Source organism: Episyrphus balteatus, chromosome 1 (assembly GCF_945859705.1).
Source record: "Episyrphus balteatus chromosome 1, idEpiBalt1.1, whole genome shotgun sequence".
Classification (NCBI taxonomy): domain Eukaryota; kingdom Metazoa; phylum Arthropoda; class Insecta; order Diptera; family Syrphidae; genus Episyrphus; species Episyrphus balteatus.
The window spans coordinates 167,878,019-167,901,207 of record NC_079134.1 but is presented as its reverse complement, the minus strand read 5'-3'; the positions used below and the strand labels follow the sequence as shown (position 1 = coordinate 167,901,207).

Genomic DNA, 23,189 nt, shown 5'->3' with positions numbered 1-23,189 from the left:
TAATTATTTCTTATTATTAGGCAATGTTTTAGTGAAAGAATTGTAAAAAACAAAAATCAATTATGAGCGGAGGAAGCAAAATACTGTTGCAAAGTCGGGATTTTTCGAAATTTCACAAAAACTGCATTAAATCGAAAACCGAAAGGATTTGGGATGAACAAGTTACCAAATTCTGAGAGCCCTAAAGTTGGCCTATCAGCATATTTCGTTTGATCCATTACTTTTGGGACACCCTGTATATAAAAAATTATTAAAAAAAAAAAAAAACAGCTCTAACGATTTTCGAAAATTTTTTTCTAAAAATTCCTTTTTATAAAAGAAATAAACTGGCATACTTGATTTTTTGTGAAAGATCATTCAAAACGGTATTTAATTAATTAGGTATAAAAACAGATTTTATTTTTTTTTTTTAATTTCTTGGAAATATCAAATTTTAAATTTTCTTAATTTTCTTGAATAAAAAGCTTTAACATTAGAGTAACTTTAAGCATAAGAGCAAGTACGTGCGACCCCAGTCGTGCATTTTATTTTCATTGTTTCTAAGTGATTTTAAAGAATTTTCTTTAATAATAGCCGTGTTTTATTGGTACTCAGTATTTTACTGAGTAAACATTTTATGCTGTCAACAACAACAATTGATTACTTTTATTCATTTGTTAATGATCCTTATTGTTGAAGGATCAAATATGAATAAGTTAGGAAAAAAAATTTCTCTATAAACCAACAAATAAAAAACTTTTATTTATCCTTAGCAATCTTTTGTTGTTGTTTCCCGTGTAAAATTTTACTGAGCTAAGTAGGTACTGAGTTACCATTAAAAAGCGGCTAATGATAAAAGAACGTTGAATTATAACACTGGTTTACATCCAAAATGGACACTCAATCCCATTTTTTTTTCGTACTTTGACCTCAGGGACTTGGAAATCACTTTAAAAAAAAAAATACGATGGATAGGTTTTCGAGATATGATTTTTCAAAGTTTTTTGTCGTTCGGGCTTATCTTGAGTAATAAAAAACTAATCTGAACAGAAAACCCAGCACCTGAAAGCTGAGTACCTAAATAAGCAGGAAACACTTGAAAAACTTTTTTGGGTTACTCCACATGTTTAGGTGCAATGTTTAAAAACATTTAAAAAAATCGATTTTTAAAGGAAATTTTTCCCAAAAAAACTTTATATACTGAAAGAAAAAATCAAAATCTTTCGAATCCTCATACTTTTAAATATTTCATGTGAAGTACACTGGCAAAGATAAAAAGATAGTTTTCTTCAAAATGTATGGATATGGATAAGTTTTAAAGATATGACCATTTTTGTAATGATCGATATTTTCGACTTTTTCTGTTACTTTTTGACTTGAAATGCAAGCCAAATTTAAAAATTTAAATGAAGGAATTTTTTGTAGATAATTAATTTTCCTAATGACAATAATCCTTTTTATAAATTTTAATATTCAAATATTGTAAAAAACTTAAGAAAAACTATTCAAAAAACAGAAAAAACGACATTTTTGATGATTTTACTAAATCTATCTCTATTTTTAACTTTTGAGCATTTATAGATATTGAACATGTAAAGGAGAAAAGAAAATACTTTACCTTTTAACATAATGGTCACACAAATTGAATTCGGCCAAAACTGGATAAAATATAGACTTTCAAAATCTACTGTTTTTGGTATTTTTAACCATTTTTTTCTTTGACACATGTTAGAAGTTGTAATTAGGAGTTTTGTATTTTGTTATCTTTATTAATTTATACCTCTATTTTCTGAAAAATAATCTCTGCATCCCATCTCTGCTAAAAAAAGTAATGATAAAAGTTAAAAAAGATGCCTGTCAAATTAAAAAAAAATTTTTATTTTTTTTCCAGTGCTGTACATATTTTTTTGAATTCATTTAATTATTTATATTCATTTAATAAGGTAACAATTTTTATATAACTTTTTTTTTGTTTAATTAGTAGAGTAACTAAAGCAAATTATTAGGGAACGCGGCCGAACAGCTCTGACGATTTTTTTTCAAACTTAGGTAATTAAAAGTACTTTAAAATTTATAGATTAAAAATTGCCGATGTTGCCGTATTGTTTTTTAAAATTAAAATTAAATTTTTTTGAACAAAAGCATTTTTTTTTTGCTTAAATTTCATAAAACACATTATAGCAAAAGATTCTCTAGGTAATTTAAGAAAAAAAAAAAAAATATAAGGGAGTAAGGGACAATCTTCCATAGTTTAAGCGATAAATGCAATTTTCTCACAATCTGACTTCAAATCCAAAAAAAATATTTTGAAAACAACGGCACCTACAATATTTTAAAATATATTTTTAAAAAGCCAGAAGCTCATTCTTATCTCTTAAATTTAAATCCACTAAATTAAATTAAGGGTTTTTGAAAAAATTTGAAAAAATGGTCCTCACACCTCAGAATTAAAAAAAAAAAATGTTAGTGAAAACATTTTAAAATGACTTTTTTCCAAACTTTTTCTAATAAGATATGAATTTATTTAAAAAAAAAATTTTGGCCATAAATATTATAAGTTGAATTTCGAAGCATAAAAGTTAATATACAGGGTGTCCCACAGTCACCGCCCCAAATAAAAACCATGGATTCCTGAGGTCATTTTAAGTCGAAAAACTTAAGAGGTAATTTTCTCGTTTTCGTCCCGTTTTCGAGTTACCACGGTTTTTATGATTTTTGCTACCTTGTCCTTTAACTGGCCTTATCTTTGCCAAACTACGTTTGATTTGAAAGATTTTTTTAACGACCAATCAAGAATTTATTACAGTTTTAGTTTGTCTCAAAACTTTTTTTCCTGCGGACAACCGTTTCTCCACAATTTTGCATCAAACACAATTTTCTTCGTTTTTAAGTTGTTTTTTACACTTTCATATCATTTAAGTCAAAAAAACACGTTAATGAGTATTAATTTTTTGTGCTTTTTATTAGAGCCCCGTTTATTTTCATAAAGAAAATAAGTTTTATTTCATAAAAAAGGCTACTGAAAGTAATTAAAAAAAAAAAACAAACTGAGTGAATTAAAAAAAATAATAATTTTTAAATAAAAAATTAATTTAAATGAATTAAAAACTTTCTCTGTGCTATTGTGGTTAAGAAAAGAACAAATAGATAAAGCTCAGAAAAAGTTTTAATTCATGTAAATTAATTTTTTATTTAAAAATTATTATTTTTTTTAATTCACTCAGTTTGTTTTTTTTTTTTTTAATTGCTTTCAGTAGCCTTTTTTATGAAATAAAACTTATTTTCTTTATGAAAATAAACGGGGCTTTAATAAAAAGCACAAAAAATTAATACTCATTAACGTGTTTTTTTGACTTAAATGATATGAAAGTGTAAAAAACAACTTAAAAAACGAAGAAAATTGTGTTTGATGCAAAATTGTGGAGAAACGGTTGTCCGCAGGAAAAAAAGTTTTGAGACAAACTAAAACTGTAATAAATTCTTGATTGGTCGTAAAAAAAATCTTTCAAATCAAACGTAGTTTGGCAAAGATAATGCCAGTTAAAGGACAAGAGAGCAAAAATCATAAAAACCTTGGTAACTCGAAAACGGGACGAAAACGAGAAAATTACCTCTTAAGTTTTTCGACTTAAAATGACCTCAGGAATCCATGGTTTTTATTTGGGGCGGTGACTGTGGGACACCCTGTATATCACACTTTTGGAAAAAAAAAAATAAAAATTACTTCAATTTCAATGGATTTTTCGATAAAAACTGAATTTTGCATTGAAAAAATTAATTTTCTCAAAGACTTTGGTAAATAAGAACTTTAAATTTTTGCTATTTAACTTTCAACAGTAAGGGTTATTAAATGAATAAAAAATAATTTGATATTTAGATGTTGAACTTAAAAAAAAAATAAGTTAAAAAAATTCTTCGAAAATGAAATACTTTTTATTTTTTTTCATAAACCGTTATACATATTGACATTTTCTTTTATAATTTCAAATCATAATAAATGCAGCCAAAAAATTTTGAAAATAAATGCATTTTATATAACGAAAAAGTTTTAAAAACGACATGCTAAAATGTTTTCAATAATTTTTTTTTTCAAAAATCTGAGTTCAGTTACCATTCTTTCAAAAGCCCTTACTTCAATTAACTTAATTTTAATTTTACAAATATGACTAAGCTTCTAGCTTTTTAAAAATGCCCTCAAATATTTTTTTTTGTGTTTGAAGTCGATTAATAAAAAAATTGCATCTATCGCTTGAACGATGGAAAACTGTCCCTCACTTCCATATATTTTTTTCCTTGAATTTCTTAGACAATCTTTTGGCATCAATTAATTTATGAAATTTAAGAAAAATTTTTGAAAAAAAAATTTTTTTTGTTCACAAAAATCTTCAATTAAATTAAAAAAAATCAAAATGGCAACACCGGCAATTTTTAATCTATAGACTTTAAAGTATTTTTAATTGCCGACGTTTAAAAAAAAAAGATTATCAAAATCTAAGCTGTTCGGCCAGGTTCCCTAATATTGCCAATTTTTGAGCTTTAGTTATTCCACTAAATTTCAATTTTCCTCAATGTTTTTTTTATTTTATTTTTTTTTATTTTTAGTTTGCCTTTGACTTATATAAAAACTACGTCTACCTATATAAAGACAGAATTCAAAAGAATTTCATATGGACCTTATTAAAACTATTTGGTAACCTTTAATCATTGCCAGAACTTAAAAATTAAAATGAAAAATTAATTGAAAAAAATTACGATCCACCCTAACGTACAGTCAGTGTCAAGAAAGTTGGTATTAAAACAATAAGTGTATCTAGAATACCCTATTATTATTATTAATTTCTTAAATTTGCAAAAACACACTTTCTGTTTTCAAAATTTACCATAAAATGGATCATGGATCAGTTATCATTGCCATTTTGCAATTAAGAATTTAACATGTATCCAAAGCTGATTAAATTTGCTTTCAAAACTCATATTTCATTATATTAGACAATTTAAGGCCAATAAACCGTTTTATTGTTTTTAAATAAGGTAAACTTTCTTTTGACACTGACTGTGTTGTATTGTGCTGTTATGCATATAAACAAAGCTTTTAACTTTTCCAAATTGAATTTACCTTATATTCTATCCCCTAAATAGGATGTCCTGTACGGTTTCAGAGCTGCCATCGGGGTGCCGTCTCCGTGGCATGGGCTCTGCATCACAAGCCACAAGTAATGTTCAACTAACTGGCGGTAGCAGCGGCGGCGGAGGTGGTGGCGGTGTAGGAAGTGGAGGCGGCAGTGGCGGCAACGGCAGCGGTAGCGGAATCACCACAGTTGTTGCTCCCGGTGGCATACATGTGGGCGGTGTGTTAACAACAACCAGTGTCCTAGGTACCGGCAATAATAATGCACTCCAAGAGGCACCACTGCAAAGGCAGCAATCCCAGAAGCCATGCTGTTTCTGTTGGTGTTGCTGCTGTTCGTGTTCATGGTAAGTTTTATTGTTTTAAAGCAAACGCATTTCTATACACCACCTGTGTGTTCTATGTTTTACACATAAACTATTTTACTGATTGAGATGCATTTTAACTTCAATTTGGAAGTATTTTCAATTTTTTTAAAGATATTTTTCCTGTTGGAAAACTCAATTAATTCTTCCTTTTTTGGAAATTGTTTTCTCTTTTCTCTTTCTCGTTTTGTGTGCTCTTGGGTATTGTGTTCGCAAATGGCTTTTGTGGAATTCTTGTGGTCATGAATTTAATTGACTGGTTGGTCTTCTTCAAATATCATCGATGCAAAAAACAGGGCGAAATGGTAAGTTTGAAGAGTTTGAGAAAAAAAAAAAATATTTATTTTAAGTATTTAACTTCCCTCTTGGGGGATGTGCAAGCATAAAAGTTTTCAGGTTAGAGTGAAAAGAAGAGTTCAAAACGTAAAACTTTGTGCAAATATCTTGAGAAACAATTTGACATTGCAATTAATGTGGTTTGCTTTTTAGATCAGTAGATTTTTTTTTGTGTTTTTCTTTATCTTGAAAATTCAGCAAGATTTCAGGTGCATTGAAAAAGTTTGGGAATATTTTTTTGATGACAAAAAAGTTGTCAGCACTCTTTGATTTAAAGATAATGAGTAATTAATTTTTTAAACGAATTCGACAAAAAGTTGGAAGAGGTTTGAATTTTTTTGGTTTGTAAAATTGTACTAGAAACAGTTGTAATTTTTTTTTTTTAATTTCTAAAAATCTTTATTGAACTTGAGCAAAATCGAATTGACCTACTTTAGTTTATAATTTAAATTAAAGTTAAGATGAAACGGTTGGGGAAAAATAAAAGGCAAAAAAAAATGAAAATCCTGGTATGAACTATTACTGAGCGGACACATTAAAAAAATCTAATTTTATTATAGAATAAAAAATTAAATTTTTTTTAAAGATTTATGATCAAAGATCAAAATTAGATTTTTTTTTTAATTTGGTATTTCTAATTTTGAATAGTTTTCAAATACTAAATTAAACCAATAGATATAAATATTTAAAAAAAAAAAACCGTTTTTTATTCGAATTTTTAACATTGAATTTTATCGACTCAAAGGAATGAAAGAGCATTATTTTTCTCTGTTTTAATTGTTTGATAAGGAGAAAAAAATTGAATTTTTTATTAACTTTAAATAAAATTTCAAAAGGAAAGGAAACGGACAAAATCCCGAAATTCTGAATCCAGAAAATCCAGAGTCACAATTTTAGTTTTTCGAACGAAAATTACAAAAAAAAACACCTTATTGTCTCACAATTGATATTTAAATTTTTTTTTATTTTAAAATTACGATTAAAATTTTTTTGTGAAACAATCAGAAATCCAGAAAACGGTTCTGTAACTACACTGAGTTAAAAAATAAATTGAATTTAAAACGTCTTTGTTTCAAAGATGAACTACTTGATTTATGTAACTTTAAGATATGAAACCATAAAAAATTAACCTTTTTTCCACGTTGATTTTAAAATGTTCAAAACTGTTAGATCTTATGTGAAATTGATAAATCTAACGGTTTTTGAGTAATTAAAGTGTAAATTTTAATAAATAGGCCAAAATTGTAAATAATGATACAAAAAATTTCGAATTTAAGCTTTTTTAATTTTTTGCATTTTCCGAGAATATGTACTATGGTATATTAATGTAAATTTATGTTTACACCATCAGAAAGTATAGATTTTGAAGAACAAATTACCCACTGATTTTTTTAAAAAAGCTGATATTTTGACACGTGAATTTTCGATTGAAAATTAGGGTGTTTTTTTGATATTAAGTCAAAATAAGGTTAAAAAATTAATATTTTAAATCAAACAAATTACTGTGTATTTGGGACATAATAAGGTAGGTTTTCAAAAAATTTCGTAGAAAAAAAACATCTTCTTGAAAAAGATAAAAATAAAAAACCAAAAACTCGGTTTTTTGAATTTTTCACATTAATTTTGAGGTTATATGAAAAAATTGTTTATGCATAAGTTGTAGATCTTTTTATTACCTACAACTTTGCCATACAACTTTTTTTCATAGAATTTGCGGTATTGCCGTAATTGAGATATACCATTTTTTTACCATTAAAAACTCAACCCACCCACTTCCCGAACTCGGCTCGCCCGTAATTTATTTTTCCTTTAATTTTTATCATATTCACCTCCTTTTCCAATGGCTTTCATCCTACTATGATTTTTTTTGGTTTCAAAAATTATAGACCCTGGTCTTTTATATGAATACAAAATTTCGAGACTTCTCTGTTTAAAAATACCAAGTTTTAACCAAAATTTAGATTTTTCATAAATATGTCATACTTTTATACCCAAATTCAATCATTTTGAAGCTTATGGTGTAAAAAATTACTTTTTTTCTGGAAAAAAAAAGTTATAAAAATACTGTACCAACCCAATAAAAACTATTTCAGTAAAACATGAATCTATTCAATTGACTCTTGTTGATAACTTTGATCTTTAAAATTATATATAATTGGTCTTGTAAAGTATTGCATTATTTTGAATGGCTTACTTTTCGTTTTTTTTTTTTTTTATAGAACTTTTAGCAGTTCAAACAAGAGAAAATACAAATGGGCCATTTCATTTTAGCTCTTAGGTCATTTTGACGCTTGTTATCCAGTTTATGTCGTTAAAGAAGCAATCTTTTTTCTTGAAACTTGGTGGGTATGTTTTATGGTATTAGAAAGTAAGATGAAAACAACTTGACACGTATCTGCCAAATTTTAACTTAGCTTTTGGCTCCTGTGTTTTTTAGAAGAATTACAGATTTTTTACATTTCACAACACTGTTTAACGAAAAAAACGAAATTTGAAAATATTTTTCTCGTGACCTAAAATATTTTTTAGGGCATATTGAATATAATAAAACTGCATACTTTTTTGTTCCAAATACCTAAATAACACTGGTCGGCAAAAAACTAAAAAAAGTCGGGAGCAAGAACTTTATAAGGTGATTTTGATTGACTTTAGTGTGCTGAATTCAAAACTGTTTACAGATTTTTTCTATATTTTCCTCTTTATTAGTCCAAATCAGAAGACGCAAGATTCATTACTTTGAAAAAAATAATCAAGATTTTGAGATATCTCTATCATAAATTTCTTTTTCCAATATCTTTGAGAAAAAAAAATAATTTTGAAAAAATATATGTAAATACCTTTAGGACGTGTTAATATGGGGTTTTGAGATTGCATAAGTAGTTTTACAAAAAAAAATTAACGGTGATGTAATTCGATGTCAAATGTACCCAAAAAAAAAACGCGTTTTTGACCTATTAATATTCAATTATTTCAAAAACATGACGTGCCAGTGAAATGTTGACTTCAGATTCGGACTCAGCACACAAAATTCCTCTCGAAAAGTAGGGTTTGGTTCTTGCTCTATATCCGTTGACGACCAGTGTAATTCGGGTCGAAAAACATTTTTTTTTTCAGTCTCGTCAATTTTCATAAAAAATAAGTCATTTGATTAAAAAGTCATTTGTTTCAAAAAATCAAAATTGACATTTTTTAGTTCAAAAGTATGGCAAAATCGACGTTCAGGTGGAGAAAATGTCGAAAAAAACACTATTTTTAAAAATTCTTGAGCTTATGAAGTTTAGGTTTTTAACTAAAACCATATATTTTATATATTGTTGGTTTTTTAGACCATCAAACATTGCATATACTCTAGTCTCGTCAATTTTCAAACAATTTCAATTTTTGAACCTGCTCTTAAGGGAAGATATTTCAGACTATAAATGTTGATGTTTTTTCTTATTTTGTTTTTATAAACTTTTTTTTGGGCAAATATTTTATTTGTTCCCAAAAAGATACATAAAACATCACAAAAAAAACGGTAAAATATAAATAATCCTACATTTATCTTTTATTGTTATGAACTGGATTCAAAATATGTTGTCAACATGTCAAAATACAAAAAAAATCTTTAATTTAATCCAAACAAATGAGAGACGGGTCAATGGTTAAACGATAAATTCCATGAATTTACAGTGGTACAGTGGTAGTAAATTGGTTTAAATCCAATTTATTTAATATCAATTTTTTCACATATAAAGTGTATTATGTGTTTTTAAATTGAGGTTGAGGTTCGAGGGAAATGCATGGTAGTGACACTCATTTTGTTTATAATTGTTGCATAAAAAGAAATTTATTTCTAAATACCTTAAATAGCCGAAAGAAATACAAGTTGAGTTCTTATTTAATTAGTTTCTTTTTTGCATTTATAACTTTTTTGATAGTTTAAATAGAAGCTTCTATGTAGAACTATGTATATAAATCGAGGACTTATTTTCAACTACAACTTGATTCCCATTAACTTCAATAACATGATGAGTATTTCTCTACTCTCCCATCACAATAATTTATTTTCATTTATTGCTTAAAGCAAAACAAGAGTTTTCATAGATTGCCAGCAAATGCTGAAATGTTGGAAAAATTTATTTACAAACCAATCCGCAAACTTTTTTAGGCATGTTTTTTGTTTTTCCTTTTGTTCCAAAAACTGTTTGGTTTGACCTCATTTCTATAGTTTCTATAGATGAAGCTTGAAAATATATTTTCAAACGAATTTCCCCTTTAGGCAAAATGCAACCTGAAATTTTTTCACAAACAATTTTGAACAATAAAATACAATTCTATAGGTACTTGTACATATACCTACAGAACTTTTTATCATTAACAGTCTTTGTTTCTGGGTTATGTCGAATTCCCATCTAAAAAGATTAACACCCTACCTCCCTTAACCTTAACCTGGGATAGTCCTTTTGGACTCCATATACGCGAAGCAAAGTGTCTATCTCAACTAATCTTTGGGACACGCATGAAGTTTATAGCTTTTTGTTTTTTGTGCTATGAAAGTAAGAAGAAAAAAAAATCTTTACCTTTCTTTCCCTCGTTTTCGAGCCTCCGCTCCGGTCCTTTTCTTATACAAAAAAAAAAACACAACGTAACTTAAAAAGTCATAAAATCCAACCACATTTTGTATAAAATGTAAGCAAGTGATGAGTCAGGTGAATGAAAAAGCCTTTTTAACAAAAAAAAACCGGAAGCCATTTACAATTTGCTGATTCTTTTGTGTGTGTACAACATACTCTATTGTACTCTTTCCCCTTCTCCCATTTGTAAGAAGAATATGTTCTGGTTTTTCTTCTTTTTTGTTGTTGTTGTTGGTTTTCTTAATTCCATTCATTAAAAGTCTTTTGAATCGTCTATTTTATTTATTTACTTTGTCTAGGAAAAAAAAAAATTATACTAAAAATACTTTTAGCTTCAGTTGGAATTTTATTGTTCTGAACGTATTTCATTTAGTACTATTGTACTTTGTTTTCTATTAAAATCAATTATAAATAAAATGAAAATCTTTTAACAATAAACTTTTCTTTTATAAATATAAAAAAAAAAAGAAAAAAAAATTGTCCTTTCCTAACGCCCCCAAGTCGACTAGAAAAAGAACCACAGGTATACTTCTTTCCAGTCAAAATCTTACACTGGAATTGGAAAAGAGCTTACGCATTCCTGGAAGTTCGAAAAATACTCCAAAATATTTTTCGAACTTCCATAATCCCAGCTGTTCTCCTTTTTCCTTTTACTCATAACTGGAAGTCAAATTTCCCCAACTGGAAAAGCTTTAAGTCTCCACTTTTCAATGGAGACTATCTCATTGGGGTACATTGGAATATTGGAAAGCGAAAAAAAAAAACAAAAAATCTGTCTATATTCTAACATATGCGCGTCTTGTAAGATAAACAGCACGGAAGGAAAAGTATTCCAAGTATTATGCATCTCGCGATACGTGGGTGTTAGCTGGATGCTTAGGTCTTCCGTCATCATCAGAGACCCAGCCAACTTCATCTCTTCCCTTAAATTTTTGTTGGTCGGTTTTTTTTTTTGTGATTGTTGTTGTTATTGTTATTGTTGTTGCTGTTGTTGTAAGGGTATCAGGATTAGAGGAATCATCATCATCGAATGATGCTGATGACGCTGACGACGACGATGAAGTCGATGTCGAAATAACGTTGAACGTTCGTTGGTTGGTTTGGTATCAAAATCGAGGACTGAATACCGAAGGAGTATATTATAGAAGATAGACACAAACGATGGTGGAATGATACACCTTAACTCTTGGAATTGGCAAAATCCAACGTCATTAATAAACTTTATATCGAGTAGGTGGATGCCATTTTTAGCCATCGACGTAGTCTTCTTCGGTCTCGGTCTTTTCTATTGTATATCTGGAAAGAGAGATAGCTTTAAGGGTTTTGTTGTATAGTTTTTTTTTTTTTTTTTTTTTTTTGTATACACTTTGCTTTTTGCTGGGGGATTATACCTTTAATTTGAGGTCTATGGGATTAGGAATAATGTGCAACTGAAGTGTGTTTGGGATAGTTTCTTCCGACAGTGAGTAGAGTATTATTATTGTGTTGTTTTGGTGGTGTTGGTTGTTGTTTGATTCGTGATGGAGAGGAATATCGCCTACGCGAAATTGTGGTATTACAAAGCAATATCTTTGTTTTTTTTTTGTAATTTTTGTATTTTGCTGCTGCTTTCTGCGTCATTGGATGATTTTTTTTTTTTTTTTGGTATCTTTAGAGGGTTGATATTAAATCCAATGCAAGTTTAATAGAATTTTCTGCTTACTCAATTATAGGACATGACATATTTGATGTTTATCTCGCTGTTTGGTTGAGAGAAAAAGAACTGGAGAAAGAAATAAAGGACGGAATATACACAAAAAAAAAAAAATAATAATGCGAGTGTAGGAGTTGCAGAAAGAAATAAAAGAAAAGTTATAGAAGAACTTATATGATATAAGCCTTATTTAATGAATTATATACAGCTGATGGTTTAGGTTTTGTTGGTATTTAAAGAGTTTATATAATATGTTTATGTAATTGTAATTAAGATTTATTTTAGTTAACAAAATAAAAGAAAAGGATCAAATTATTTTAGTTTGTTTTGGAGTAAGCTGGTCCATATGTTTGCCGTTATTGGTTCATGATGTATTTGTGTCAAGCTTCGTTCAGAGTATTTTTTTTTCTTATTTCTTAGGAAAATTAAATAATCCTAAGGGATATCAATGGATTTGATTTCCCTCTTTAAATAATTCCTTTCCAATTAAACTTTTCGGCCCTCTTATAAATACGTTGAAATTTTCCAATCACTTGACAAACGTCCATGTCAGCAGTTTTCTTAATCAGCAATAATTAAGGCACGTGTGTTTTTTTGCATTTGAGTAGGGATGTCGAGAACTTGTTTGAACTTTAGAAATAGCTCCCGATATTTTTTTAGATAAAAGAAGGTCTCACCTAAAATGTCATGCCTATTTAAGCCTTTAACTCCTTCAAGTGTTACCCATTTTTTCTGAAATATGAGTGTTTTTTTTAGAATCTGTTTAGGCGGCAACCCTACTTGTTCGTATTTTAAAAATGGCACCAAACATTTTTTGATAGAAGATTGTCTCCACCTAAAATCTAATGTTTATTTTGTCCTTTAACTAAGTATATCAAATATCATACATTTATGCTGAAAAATAAGTGTTTTAGTGGTTTGTAGCATTTAAGTAGGGTTTCCGAGTGCTTGTTTGTATTTTTGAGATGACACCCGATATTTTTTTTTTAGATAGAAGTGGATCTCAGCATTCAAATCTATCAAATATCATACATTTTGAGTTTTTTTTTAGCGGCAATCTTAGCCTAATACGTTTTAGTATTTTAAAGATTTTGTTTAAGTGGAAAAAATATAATAAAAAAAAGTATTATATATTTTTTTTTTTTTTTCATTTGAGTAGGGTTACCATATTTGGGAGCCTACATTTCCATAAAAGTATTTTATTTATTTTTGTCACTTTGAGGCTTCAATTTGTTATTTCAAACAATTGCCTGGCTAAATTACAAATATATAAAGTATTTGTAGCAATTTTTAGTTCGTGGGTTGCCAAGTAGAAATTACCGTTTTTTCAAAGTGGTAACCCTATTTTAATTTTCAATATTAACTCATTTTTTATGTGACAACAATTTCAAAATCTTACTTATTCTTACTTGCTCTTGTGAGCTAAATAATTCGACAGTCGCCGCTTGAACTATTTCTGATACTTAGATTTTAGATCTGAAGAAGATACATAGAAAGCTCTAGATTTGAAACAAAAAGAGTTGCTTCTTATTTCTTCAACTTTTTGAAAAGAAATAGGTAAGTAGAAGCAGGGGCGGATCCAGGATTTTTTTCTGGGGGGGGGGCACAAGGGACGGATTGGCAAAAAAAAACAGCAATAACAGTTAGAAATAAAGTGAAGTACCATACGACTGACTAACAAGCAGAAAATTTTAACGACCCACAGTGGTCTAAAACCTGGCCAAAAATATTTAGGCACATTTCCCACATAAAATAGGTACCAAATGACCAAAAAGTTATTCGGAAGGAAAAATTTTCATTTTCTTGTTACAGTAAAAGCCACTTAAGTGCTAACCCTCTTACTCCTGGATTAGCCGGAAGAAAAAAAATATAAAAAATCAGAAAATGCACGTACAATTCTGTGCTATATTAAAGTTAGTAATCTATTCTTTATTTAATTTTTTGACTTAAGTTGTTTCACCAAATAGTTTTTGAGAAATTAAGTTTTAAAGATGAAATTTTGAAAAAAAAAATGTTTACGTTTTTTAATTGATTTTGTATAAAATTTTGCAATATTATGGACATAATTATACCATTAGTTAATGACCTAGTAGTTTTTAGTCAAATACTAAAGACTTCATTCTAATAAATATAAAAGTTCCTCAGAATAACAAAAAAAACTGAATCATACTTTTTTGCCGGGAAACCCAGTTTTGTTTTTTTTTTAATTTGCATTAACCTTTTGTAACCCAAGGTCGTAAATTTAAAAATTAATAAGTCAATCGATTGGCCTTTATCTTTAATAAAACACGTATTTTTTAAAAATTCAATAAAGTCATTATTTACTTATTTTTTTCGATATTTTGGGAGTAAAAAAAAAGTTTAAATAATTTATTTTTATATAAAAATGCAAAAATTCAAGCAAAAAACTATCTAATATTAATTTTTAGGCACTTTCCTAAAATCCAAAAATAAAACCCCGTGGGGTTTACTAACAAAAACTATTTTTTTTCTGAATTTCGTAGTTTTTACACAAATTTGCTTATTTTCAAAAAAAGCCCAACTTTCAACATTACTATTGGTGCTATTTATTAGAAATTTGAAATTTATTTATTTCGATAAAGCAATACTTAAAGATTATAATATTAGAAGCTTCAAAAGAAGAAAAAAAAAATAGTTTGTAGAGCTTTTATGCAATCTTTTTCGGTTTGTTACAGAAATGTCACATGGGGCTACAAGGGGTTAAATTGTTTTATACCTCAAGAATATTGTGTTCAAATTGTGGGTCTCTTGGAGCCAAATTGACCAAGTTATGAGTATTTAAATACTTCCCTTAGGAACGTTTTATTCTTTTAGTCCAGAGTTCAAAACTTTAAATCGTTATCCCCACAACTAATGTTTTCAACGGTGCTCCTCATAACTTCAAAACTACTGCACCGATTCTTTTGAAATTTGGAACACTATTTTTTTTACATATTTTTAGAAGTATCCCTGGAGAAATTTTCTCAATAAAATAACATTTATAAAAATCTATAAGTAAGGGTCGCTTTTGAGGAGTTTTTTTCTCGGGGTGCAAACTTGGGCAAACTTCTGAAATGCAAGTTTGTTCTACATATCCAGCAGTTCTATAATATATAGTTTATGCAATTTTGTGACTATTTGAAAAAAACACTAATGTTAAAAAAAAAAAAACAACGAAAAAAGTGCAAATTTTTGAGGTGGAGCTTTTCATGGGAAAGGGATGCAACAATCAACAACATTCGCATTTTCAGCCAGAAATAGACAAGAGTTTCACTCAAATTCTTTCTGTTATTATTCATATATTTTTAAATCTCTTATAGTTTGATTTCCTTTAAGTATGAACTTTAAGTTCTGGGGGGGGGGGGCACGTGCCCCCGTGCCCCCCCCTGGATCCGCCTATGAGTAGAAGGGAAAATACTCTCTTAGTCACGTCTTTGACTTAGAGGAACATAATAAAGAACAAAAAACTCATGCTGATAATTTCTATTGTAGGACTATCAAAATCTTGCATGAAACAATTTTAATTTTAAATAAGTGACATAACATAGTTTAAAAAATTCATCAAAGCATAAAGAATTTGGTATTATGTATGTAGTATGTATATGAATTAAAATTATGTGTTGAATTAAATATATTAACATTAATGGATGAACCACTGACATCATATAATGAAATAAATCAATCAAGTTACATAAAAATATAAAAAAAATCGTTTTTAAATATTATTAAAATTAATAATCATTTAAAACTTCATTTTAAACTACAGAACATGACTCAAATATTTGGGTACTTTAATGTATACATAATGATTAATGATTAACTTAACGCATGAATCACATATCCCTCAGAGATAAATCAGAAAAGATAATGCATTTTTGCTTTTTATCAGGAGATAAAATTTAATTGACATTGTATGAGTCGAGGCTTTTGTTGTTTTTATGGGCTTATAACTACTTCATAATTAAAATAAATAAGTTTATTGAGGATAAATAAAATGAACAAAAAAATTGTTCAGTTAAAATCTTCGTTAATTCGTGGTGGTTCGTAAATTAAAATACAAAGTCCAGGGACATAATATGTATATAGTTGAGTCAATACAGAGTTGAAATAAAAAAAAGGGAAACTCAAAAGGTTTTTGTGAGGGAATATATCAACATCAAAATTTGAAAAAAAAAATGTCTGCGTAGTTTTTTTTCTTTTGAATCACTTGTAAAATTGTGCAACAAGTAAAAAACTAATAACATTTTATTTTTAATTATATTTGATTTCATAACTTTAATTAAATTAATGAAGAATTTTAAGTTCAGTTTAAAAAAAATAAAGAGGTAACAGACTTTTAGTTTAGCTAAAACAAAAATTAATATTGAAATATTTAAGTGACTTTAAGTTTCGTTAAAAACAGAAAACAAAATAGACTTTTATAGTTTGGCTAAAACAAAAAAAAATTCTTTGTAAAAAGTTGCACATACACCATAGTGACCTTTATCCAAATTTTTCTTGAAAATAAAATTTTTTATTTGACTTTTTTGAGAAAAACTGCTTTGAATATAACGTGTGCAAATTTTCATCAAAATCGTTTAAACCGTTTTTTAGAAAATTACAATAACTCATTTACGATGTTCGAGAAGAGCCGACATTAGTGATAAAAAAAAAAAAAAAAAATCATGTGTGCAATTCACACGTGGTAGAAGTGAAACCTTAAAAAATCATTTTTCTTGCAAAAAAAAAAAAAAATAGAAAAAAATCTACCTATTCTTATTCTATCACCTTCAAATCCATGTTTTTTATATGACAACCTAGATAAATTTTATATCATCTGAAAGCGTATTGTCTTAGCTCAAAATATATATATCGATCAAGTCCATGAGACATCTACAAAAAGAGCTAGAATTTTTTGAACTCGCTCAATTTCCATCAAAAAAAGCGAAAAAACACGTATTTTTATCTTCTCACACTATTAAATCAATATTTTTGCCTAACAACCTATAAAAATTTTTACACCATCTGAAATTTCATTGTCTTAGCTCAAAATATATATATCGATCAGGTCTATGAGACATCTACAGAAAGAGCTAGAATTTTTTAAACTCGATGAAATTTCATCCAAAAAGCAAAAAAAAACATTTATTTTTATTTACTCATGCTATTAAATCAATTTTTTTGTTAGACAACCTATAAAAAATTTTAAACCATGTGAAAGCTTATTGTTTCACCTTGTATAATGATGTATAAATCTTATTTCAAAGATGTCTACAAGAGAAGTTAGAATTTTTTAAAGTCAACCATGTCGAATTTCCAGACTGAGATTACGGTACTTCCTACACTGGTAGCTGGTCATCGCCAACAGATCTCCACAGGTGTTTTGAGGTATTTTTAATTTTTTTTTTTTCAATTTAAGATTGTGTAACTTGTAGAGCACGTAACGTTATGTGTGATATATCAAATAAAAGTTTATGTTATCAGCATGCGTATTAAAGTTAAACCAAATTTGTATGTGCACTAAATCAAAAGATATAACGTGTGTTGGAAAAGAACATCTTTTTACCGTTATCTCCAAATTTTGAATATGAAATTAATTGAAATTTTGTACAATTATAATTTATTTAATTACCTATCTACAGTACAAATTTCATTCATCTATCTATTAAAACAAAAAAGTTATAACAAGTTGAAGTCGTGTCGCCTTTTCGTTTCATCTTGTTTCAAATCACTACGATACTAAAGAAGTTTTCACTTCAAAAAAAAAAAACGGAAATAATCTAATCAAAATCGTTAGAGCCATTTTCGATATAATTACAATAACTTAACATTTTTGTATAAGGAGGTATACCTTCTAAGCTTGATTTAAAAAACCAAATTTAAAAATTACGAAAATAACATCTGTACCAAATTCCAAGAAAGTCCGGGAAACCCGTTTAAGCTGCAGCTACTTGTACAGATTGACGCACCGACACACAAACAGAAGGACTTCATGACGAAACCCATTTTTTGGACTTCTTATTATAGTAATGTTAGTTTTGATTTAAACCTCAAAACTTTTTTTTGCCACGAAACCAATACTTGCCCTATAGAGCAAGTAAAAATGTAATTAATTTGTGCATTTCTCTACTAAAATAATTAATAGAAATCAAAAACTTTGTAATTAAGAAAAAGTTGGTCGCAAAATCAACGAAGTTTCAAAAAACTTATTTTTAAAAAAATAAAAAAAAATTGATTGTTTTTTAAACCCAAACATTATTTTGTGAAAATTGTTCTGATTTTTAATATGAAGGTTTTAAAAAGCTTCTTACATATGACATTCATTAAATTCGGTTAAGTCGTTTTTGTTATAGAAAAATTAAAAAAAAAAAAACATTGACGGTCACTGTGGTGTATACGTAACATTTTATTCTATATAAAAATATATACTTTAAGTACCACGAAAAAATTCCGATTGCTTAATAATTGCAGTAAGTCCAATGGTATGGTTGATTTCTCGTAAAGTTACTTGTTGCAAAAGTATTTTTGCCGCTGTCAGTCGAAGAAAAGTTCTGTGCCCGTCCTCAGTATTTTTCTCTCAAACATTTTTCATGACTGTCTTGGAAATAGTTCAGCATAGTGGAAAGGTGTTAAAGCCTAAAAGTCCACTTGAACCTTTTATTTAGTTAAAATGAACAAATTCTTCTCAACGCAGTACATTAAAATCGCTTTACTATTCTCAACTAATTCTTAAAGTTGTAAAGTGTTGAAATAAATCCAAAAATCTTCTAAAAATTCATCACATATGGCAATCATCCACCTCCCCATTTTACCACCCCAAATATTTGCACTCGTATAGTAAAAGCTCAACTTCTGTATGCGTAAAGCTCTATGGCCGCAGTTGAACTTGATTTTCTTGAATGAATTTTTCTGTGCGCTACCCCCCAATTAAGAAAATCCCCAGAATGTTTCTTTTCATATTTTTTGAAACTTATCAAAAAAAAACAAAAAAAAAAAAAAAAAAAAGAAGATTAAAGCCTCGCAAAAACTTTCATAAACCAACAACAAAAGGTATTATGGTGATGGCAAAGCTAGAAGAGGTAGTAGCAGGAAATGTCCATGTATGCTGTCGTCGTCACTCTTCGACTTCATTGTTGTCGTCAGTTGAAAAAGATTGTAAGTGCAAATATATAAATTTTCACAGAGAAAAACGGCTTCTGTTTTCGTCGTGTTCCATAGAGCACCAGAGGTATATTCATTTTTGGTTTTCATAGTTCAGTCTTCTAACGGTTCATGCAGTGAGAATAAATCGCTCTGCCAGTGTGGATGTGGCAGAAAAAGTTCTGTCGTAACTTTTGTTGTCGTCGGTTGTGCTGAGTCTGACATAGCTTTCCTTCTACTCTTTGCTTACATTATTCAAGGATCAATTCTCAAAGTGAGCTAGATTTCAATCTTTCGGAATTGATTCGAAGGTTATTCATTAAAAACAAAAAATATACAAAGATCCACTTGTAGTTGTCGCGCGGAAGAGCGTAAATCTATATTTTACCCTTTGTACCACCCCCTCCAAAGCATTTAGCTTGAATTGATTTTTATATATATCGACGTGTAGTGGAATTTAATTGGTTGTGATTGGTGCGTTTTTTTTGTATTTTCAATTGGATATAAACAAATTGAAAACCGACAAAGATCTATAAGTGCGGGTTTGATCAATTTATTTTGAGAGATTCAAAAAAGAGGATAACATAATTATGGTCTCTTGATGGAACAAAAACAACAACAACAAAAAATCTGGAGACAATTTTAATTGCAATGAATCACAATTTGCATACTTTGTCGCATTATATTGGCCAGAAGATGGGGTAAAAAATTTAAGTTTTTCTTAATCTTACACGAAAAAATGAGGGGAATGGTGGAAATTATTAACCACACACGATATGGCACTTTTGAATACTTTGGGGAAATATTCATGAATCCATTAAGTTTTTTTTTTTTGGCAACCAAAACGACCTAAACGGCGGCAGCGCGTATTCGTATAAGGAATGATGCGGTTAACATGAAGGTTGACTGTATGTTGTGAACACGAATTATGTGTCCTTGCAGTGACATCATATTTTTTTTTTTTGTTTGTTAATTTTATGTAGGTTCTAGGACAAGGGCACCACAAGGGGCATCCAGAAAGGAGCTTCAGCACCACCAGTAGCTATATAATACAGCTACTGGCCTTATATTTACTCTGTTGGAAAATGCTCTTAAAAATTCATAAATCAAAGCTAATTGCTATGCTCCCTCGGCTCAATCCATTCAATCTCAACCCCAACCCTCACTCATTTCACTTCACTCCTCCTCTCCTTAATCCTATATAGAGAAACGACCCCGACCAGCTTTTTTACATCTTGTTGAGCTGGTATACTACTTGACTTCTGGTTCTTTGCATATCCTATCAGCAAAAGCGTTGTTGTTTTTGGCACACGACTTGGTTTGAAGGCGATGTGTATAGGTATGTGTGTGTAATGGTGGTTTTTGGTTTAAGTAAAATGTTTTCGAGCGTGGCATTTTAAGGTTTTTAATAGGGATGTGCGGTTTTTTAATATAAAATATCCGGTTATTTTTTAACTTAATTGGACGCAACGCAAAATTTATTTACTTTGAAATAAATTAATTTTATTTTTTTTGTTCATCATATTTTGCAATATGTCTCTGAGGGAAAAGTGGTTTAAAAAAAAAATATATAAACAAAATTATGAAAGTAGGTATAAATAGTTTTAAAAAGTTAATACATTTTTGTTTTTGAATACTTAATAAAATTGTCATTAGCGGTTTGTACTGCTAATAATGTAGGTAATTGCAATTAAAAATAAAATGCAACGTTGACTTCTACTTCCATTTATAGCTTTATGCTCTGTAACTAATTTTAAATAGCTAAGGACCTACTCACAAATTAAAATTAAGGACTTTAGGACACATTTCTGGTTCTAGGAAAACATATTTTCACGCTTTGACCACAAGCTTCTAAAGTGTCAAGAACTTTTTTTGACTACATAGATTTTTTTTTCACTTGAATATTTTGGTGTGAATTTTTTAAGTGCTAGTTTATGAAAAATGTAGCAGATGTGTCTATAGAGTAGCCAAATAAATTAAACATATTTACGATAACATCTTAGTTGTAGATACATACCTAGAATTAAAATCAGCATCGTTTGTTAATCTATACCTACTACAAATATTTTTATAAAAAGATATGTATTTACAATTTCGTTTGTATTTAATAGCTTCAACACCTAATATACAGGGTGTCCCAGAATATGATATGGAAAATTTAATGGGTGATTACACTGGTCGGCAACGAAAATAGAGCTTGAACCATAACCTACTTTTCTAAAGGAATCCGAAGTCAAAATTTCACTGGCACGTCACATTCTCACATTTTTGAAATACTTGAGTAAAAAGAGGTCAAAAAGGTTTTTTTGAGTACATTTGTTGTTGAATTACATCATCGTTAAATTTTTTTGCAAAACTACTTATGCAATCTCAAAACGCCATTTTAAAACGTTCTTAGGGTATTTACTTTTTTTCAATTTTTTTTTTCTCAAAGCTATTTAAAAAAGAAATTTGTGATATAGTATGTATGTATAATACTCGTAAATGGTTTTTTGAACCAAATTTCAATTTGCGTCTTCTGATGTGGACTTAAACAAAGCAACATATTACAGAAAATTATATTTTTTTGACTAATCATCAAATTGGAAATAAGCTTTTGAGATTTTATAGCGAAAATAGTGATGAATATGAATGAATATCACCTAAAGTTCTTGCTCCCGACTTTTTTTTGTTTTTTTTTTTTGTGTTATTGGTTATATCTTATATTCTAAAAAAAAATTGTTCTACAGTAACGCCCTATCTGCAAAGTTGATATGATACCATTAAGCGATGATTTAAGAAGACTCGTACTTTGGTATGCCTTTTCTCATGTAAATGATAGTTTCTCTGTTAAGAACTGTGGAAAAAAGTTGGTAAAAGTGTTTTTGTTTTTAGAAGAAAAAATGTTATTCTGTGTAAATGTGTTTAAAAATATTTGATATCTTTTTTCGTTGCTCATTATAAAGTTGTTAATTTTTTCTTGACTATAATAATTTTTGACTTTGAGGCTAATTTTCTTCAAGAAATGTGTGACAAATATAACCAACATTTTTCTGAGCTAAGTACCGAATTCGAGTTACTAAAATCACCGCCATTGTTTTCCTGTCTTTCAATGTCACAAACTCTTATGATTGGATGTAACGGGTGTGACTTTAGAAAATTGATTTAGTCTACTTTGGTGACTTTAAGGAGTCATAATGACGATTTTTTAATGAAGAAACTTGGATACACTGAGGGAAAAGCCACCATAAAACAACGTAAAATCAATGAAAACCACATTGATTTAACTATTAGTCGGAATGATTTTGCGTTGAAGATGGACATTTTAAAATCAACGTGGAAAATAGGTTAATTTTTGATGGTTTCGTATCTTTAAGTCACATAAATCAAAGTAGTTCAACTTTGAAAGAACGACGTTTCAACTTCAATTTATTTTTTCCCTCAGTGTATCGTATTCAATATGAGAGGAGATTTTATTACGTTTTCTAGTAAGCATATAAGTATTTGATTCAAATTTATACAAGAATGTGTTTTTATGGCAATTGAAAAATGTAACGGGTGTGACATTGAAGGGAAAATAGGAAATTAAGTATAGAGTAAGTCAACAAAAAAGATTGTGCTTTAAAAAAAAATGTTATTGGAAATGAAAAATATTTGCATTGAAAATAAAATTTTAATTGGAAATAAAATATATTGAATTAAAATTATTTTGTATAAAAAAAAATTTATTGCAAACAAAAAAATTTCTGCATATTGAAAAAAAATTCAATGCAAAATGTGTGCATTAAATATTTGTTTTTAGTATTCATCCAATTTCTCACAATTTTGTCTATTTGCCCTTACGGTTCAATATTAAATATTATAGTTGAAATAACTAATGTATGGAGCCAAAATTGTGAGAAATTCCACGAATAAAAAAATTTAATGCATAAATTTAATGCACAATAACTTTCAAGCAATTAAAAAAAAAAAAA

At 28.5% G+C, this 23,189-nt stretch overlaps 1 protein-coding gene across 1 annotated transcript in view; it reads left to right on the top strand.

Moving 5' to 3' along the window:
- Window positions 1–23,189, top strand: part of LOC129907508 (regulator of G-protein signaling 17) — a 118,524-nt gene that overhangs the window by 66,513 nt on the left and 28,822 nt on the right. The window contains exons 4-5 of the mRNA XM_055983786.1: window positions 5,119–5,454; window positions 5,769–5,777. Of these exons, the coding sequence (XP_055839761.1) occupies window positions 5,120–5,454; window positions 5,769–5,777 (344 nt within the window). The 5' untranslated portion in view covers window position 5,119. The remainder of the gene's footprint in view (window positions 1–5,118; window positions 5,455–5,768; window positions 5,778–23,189) is intronic.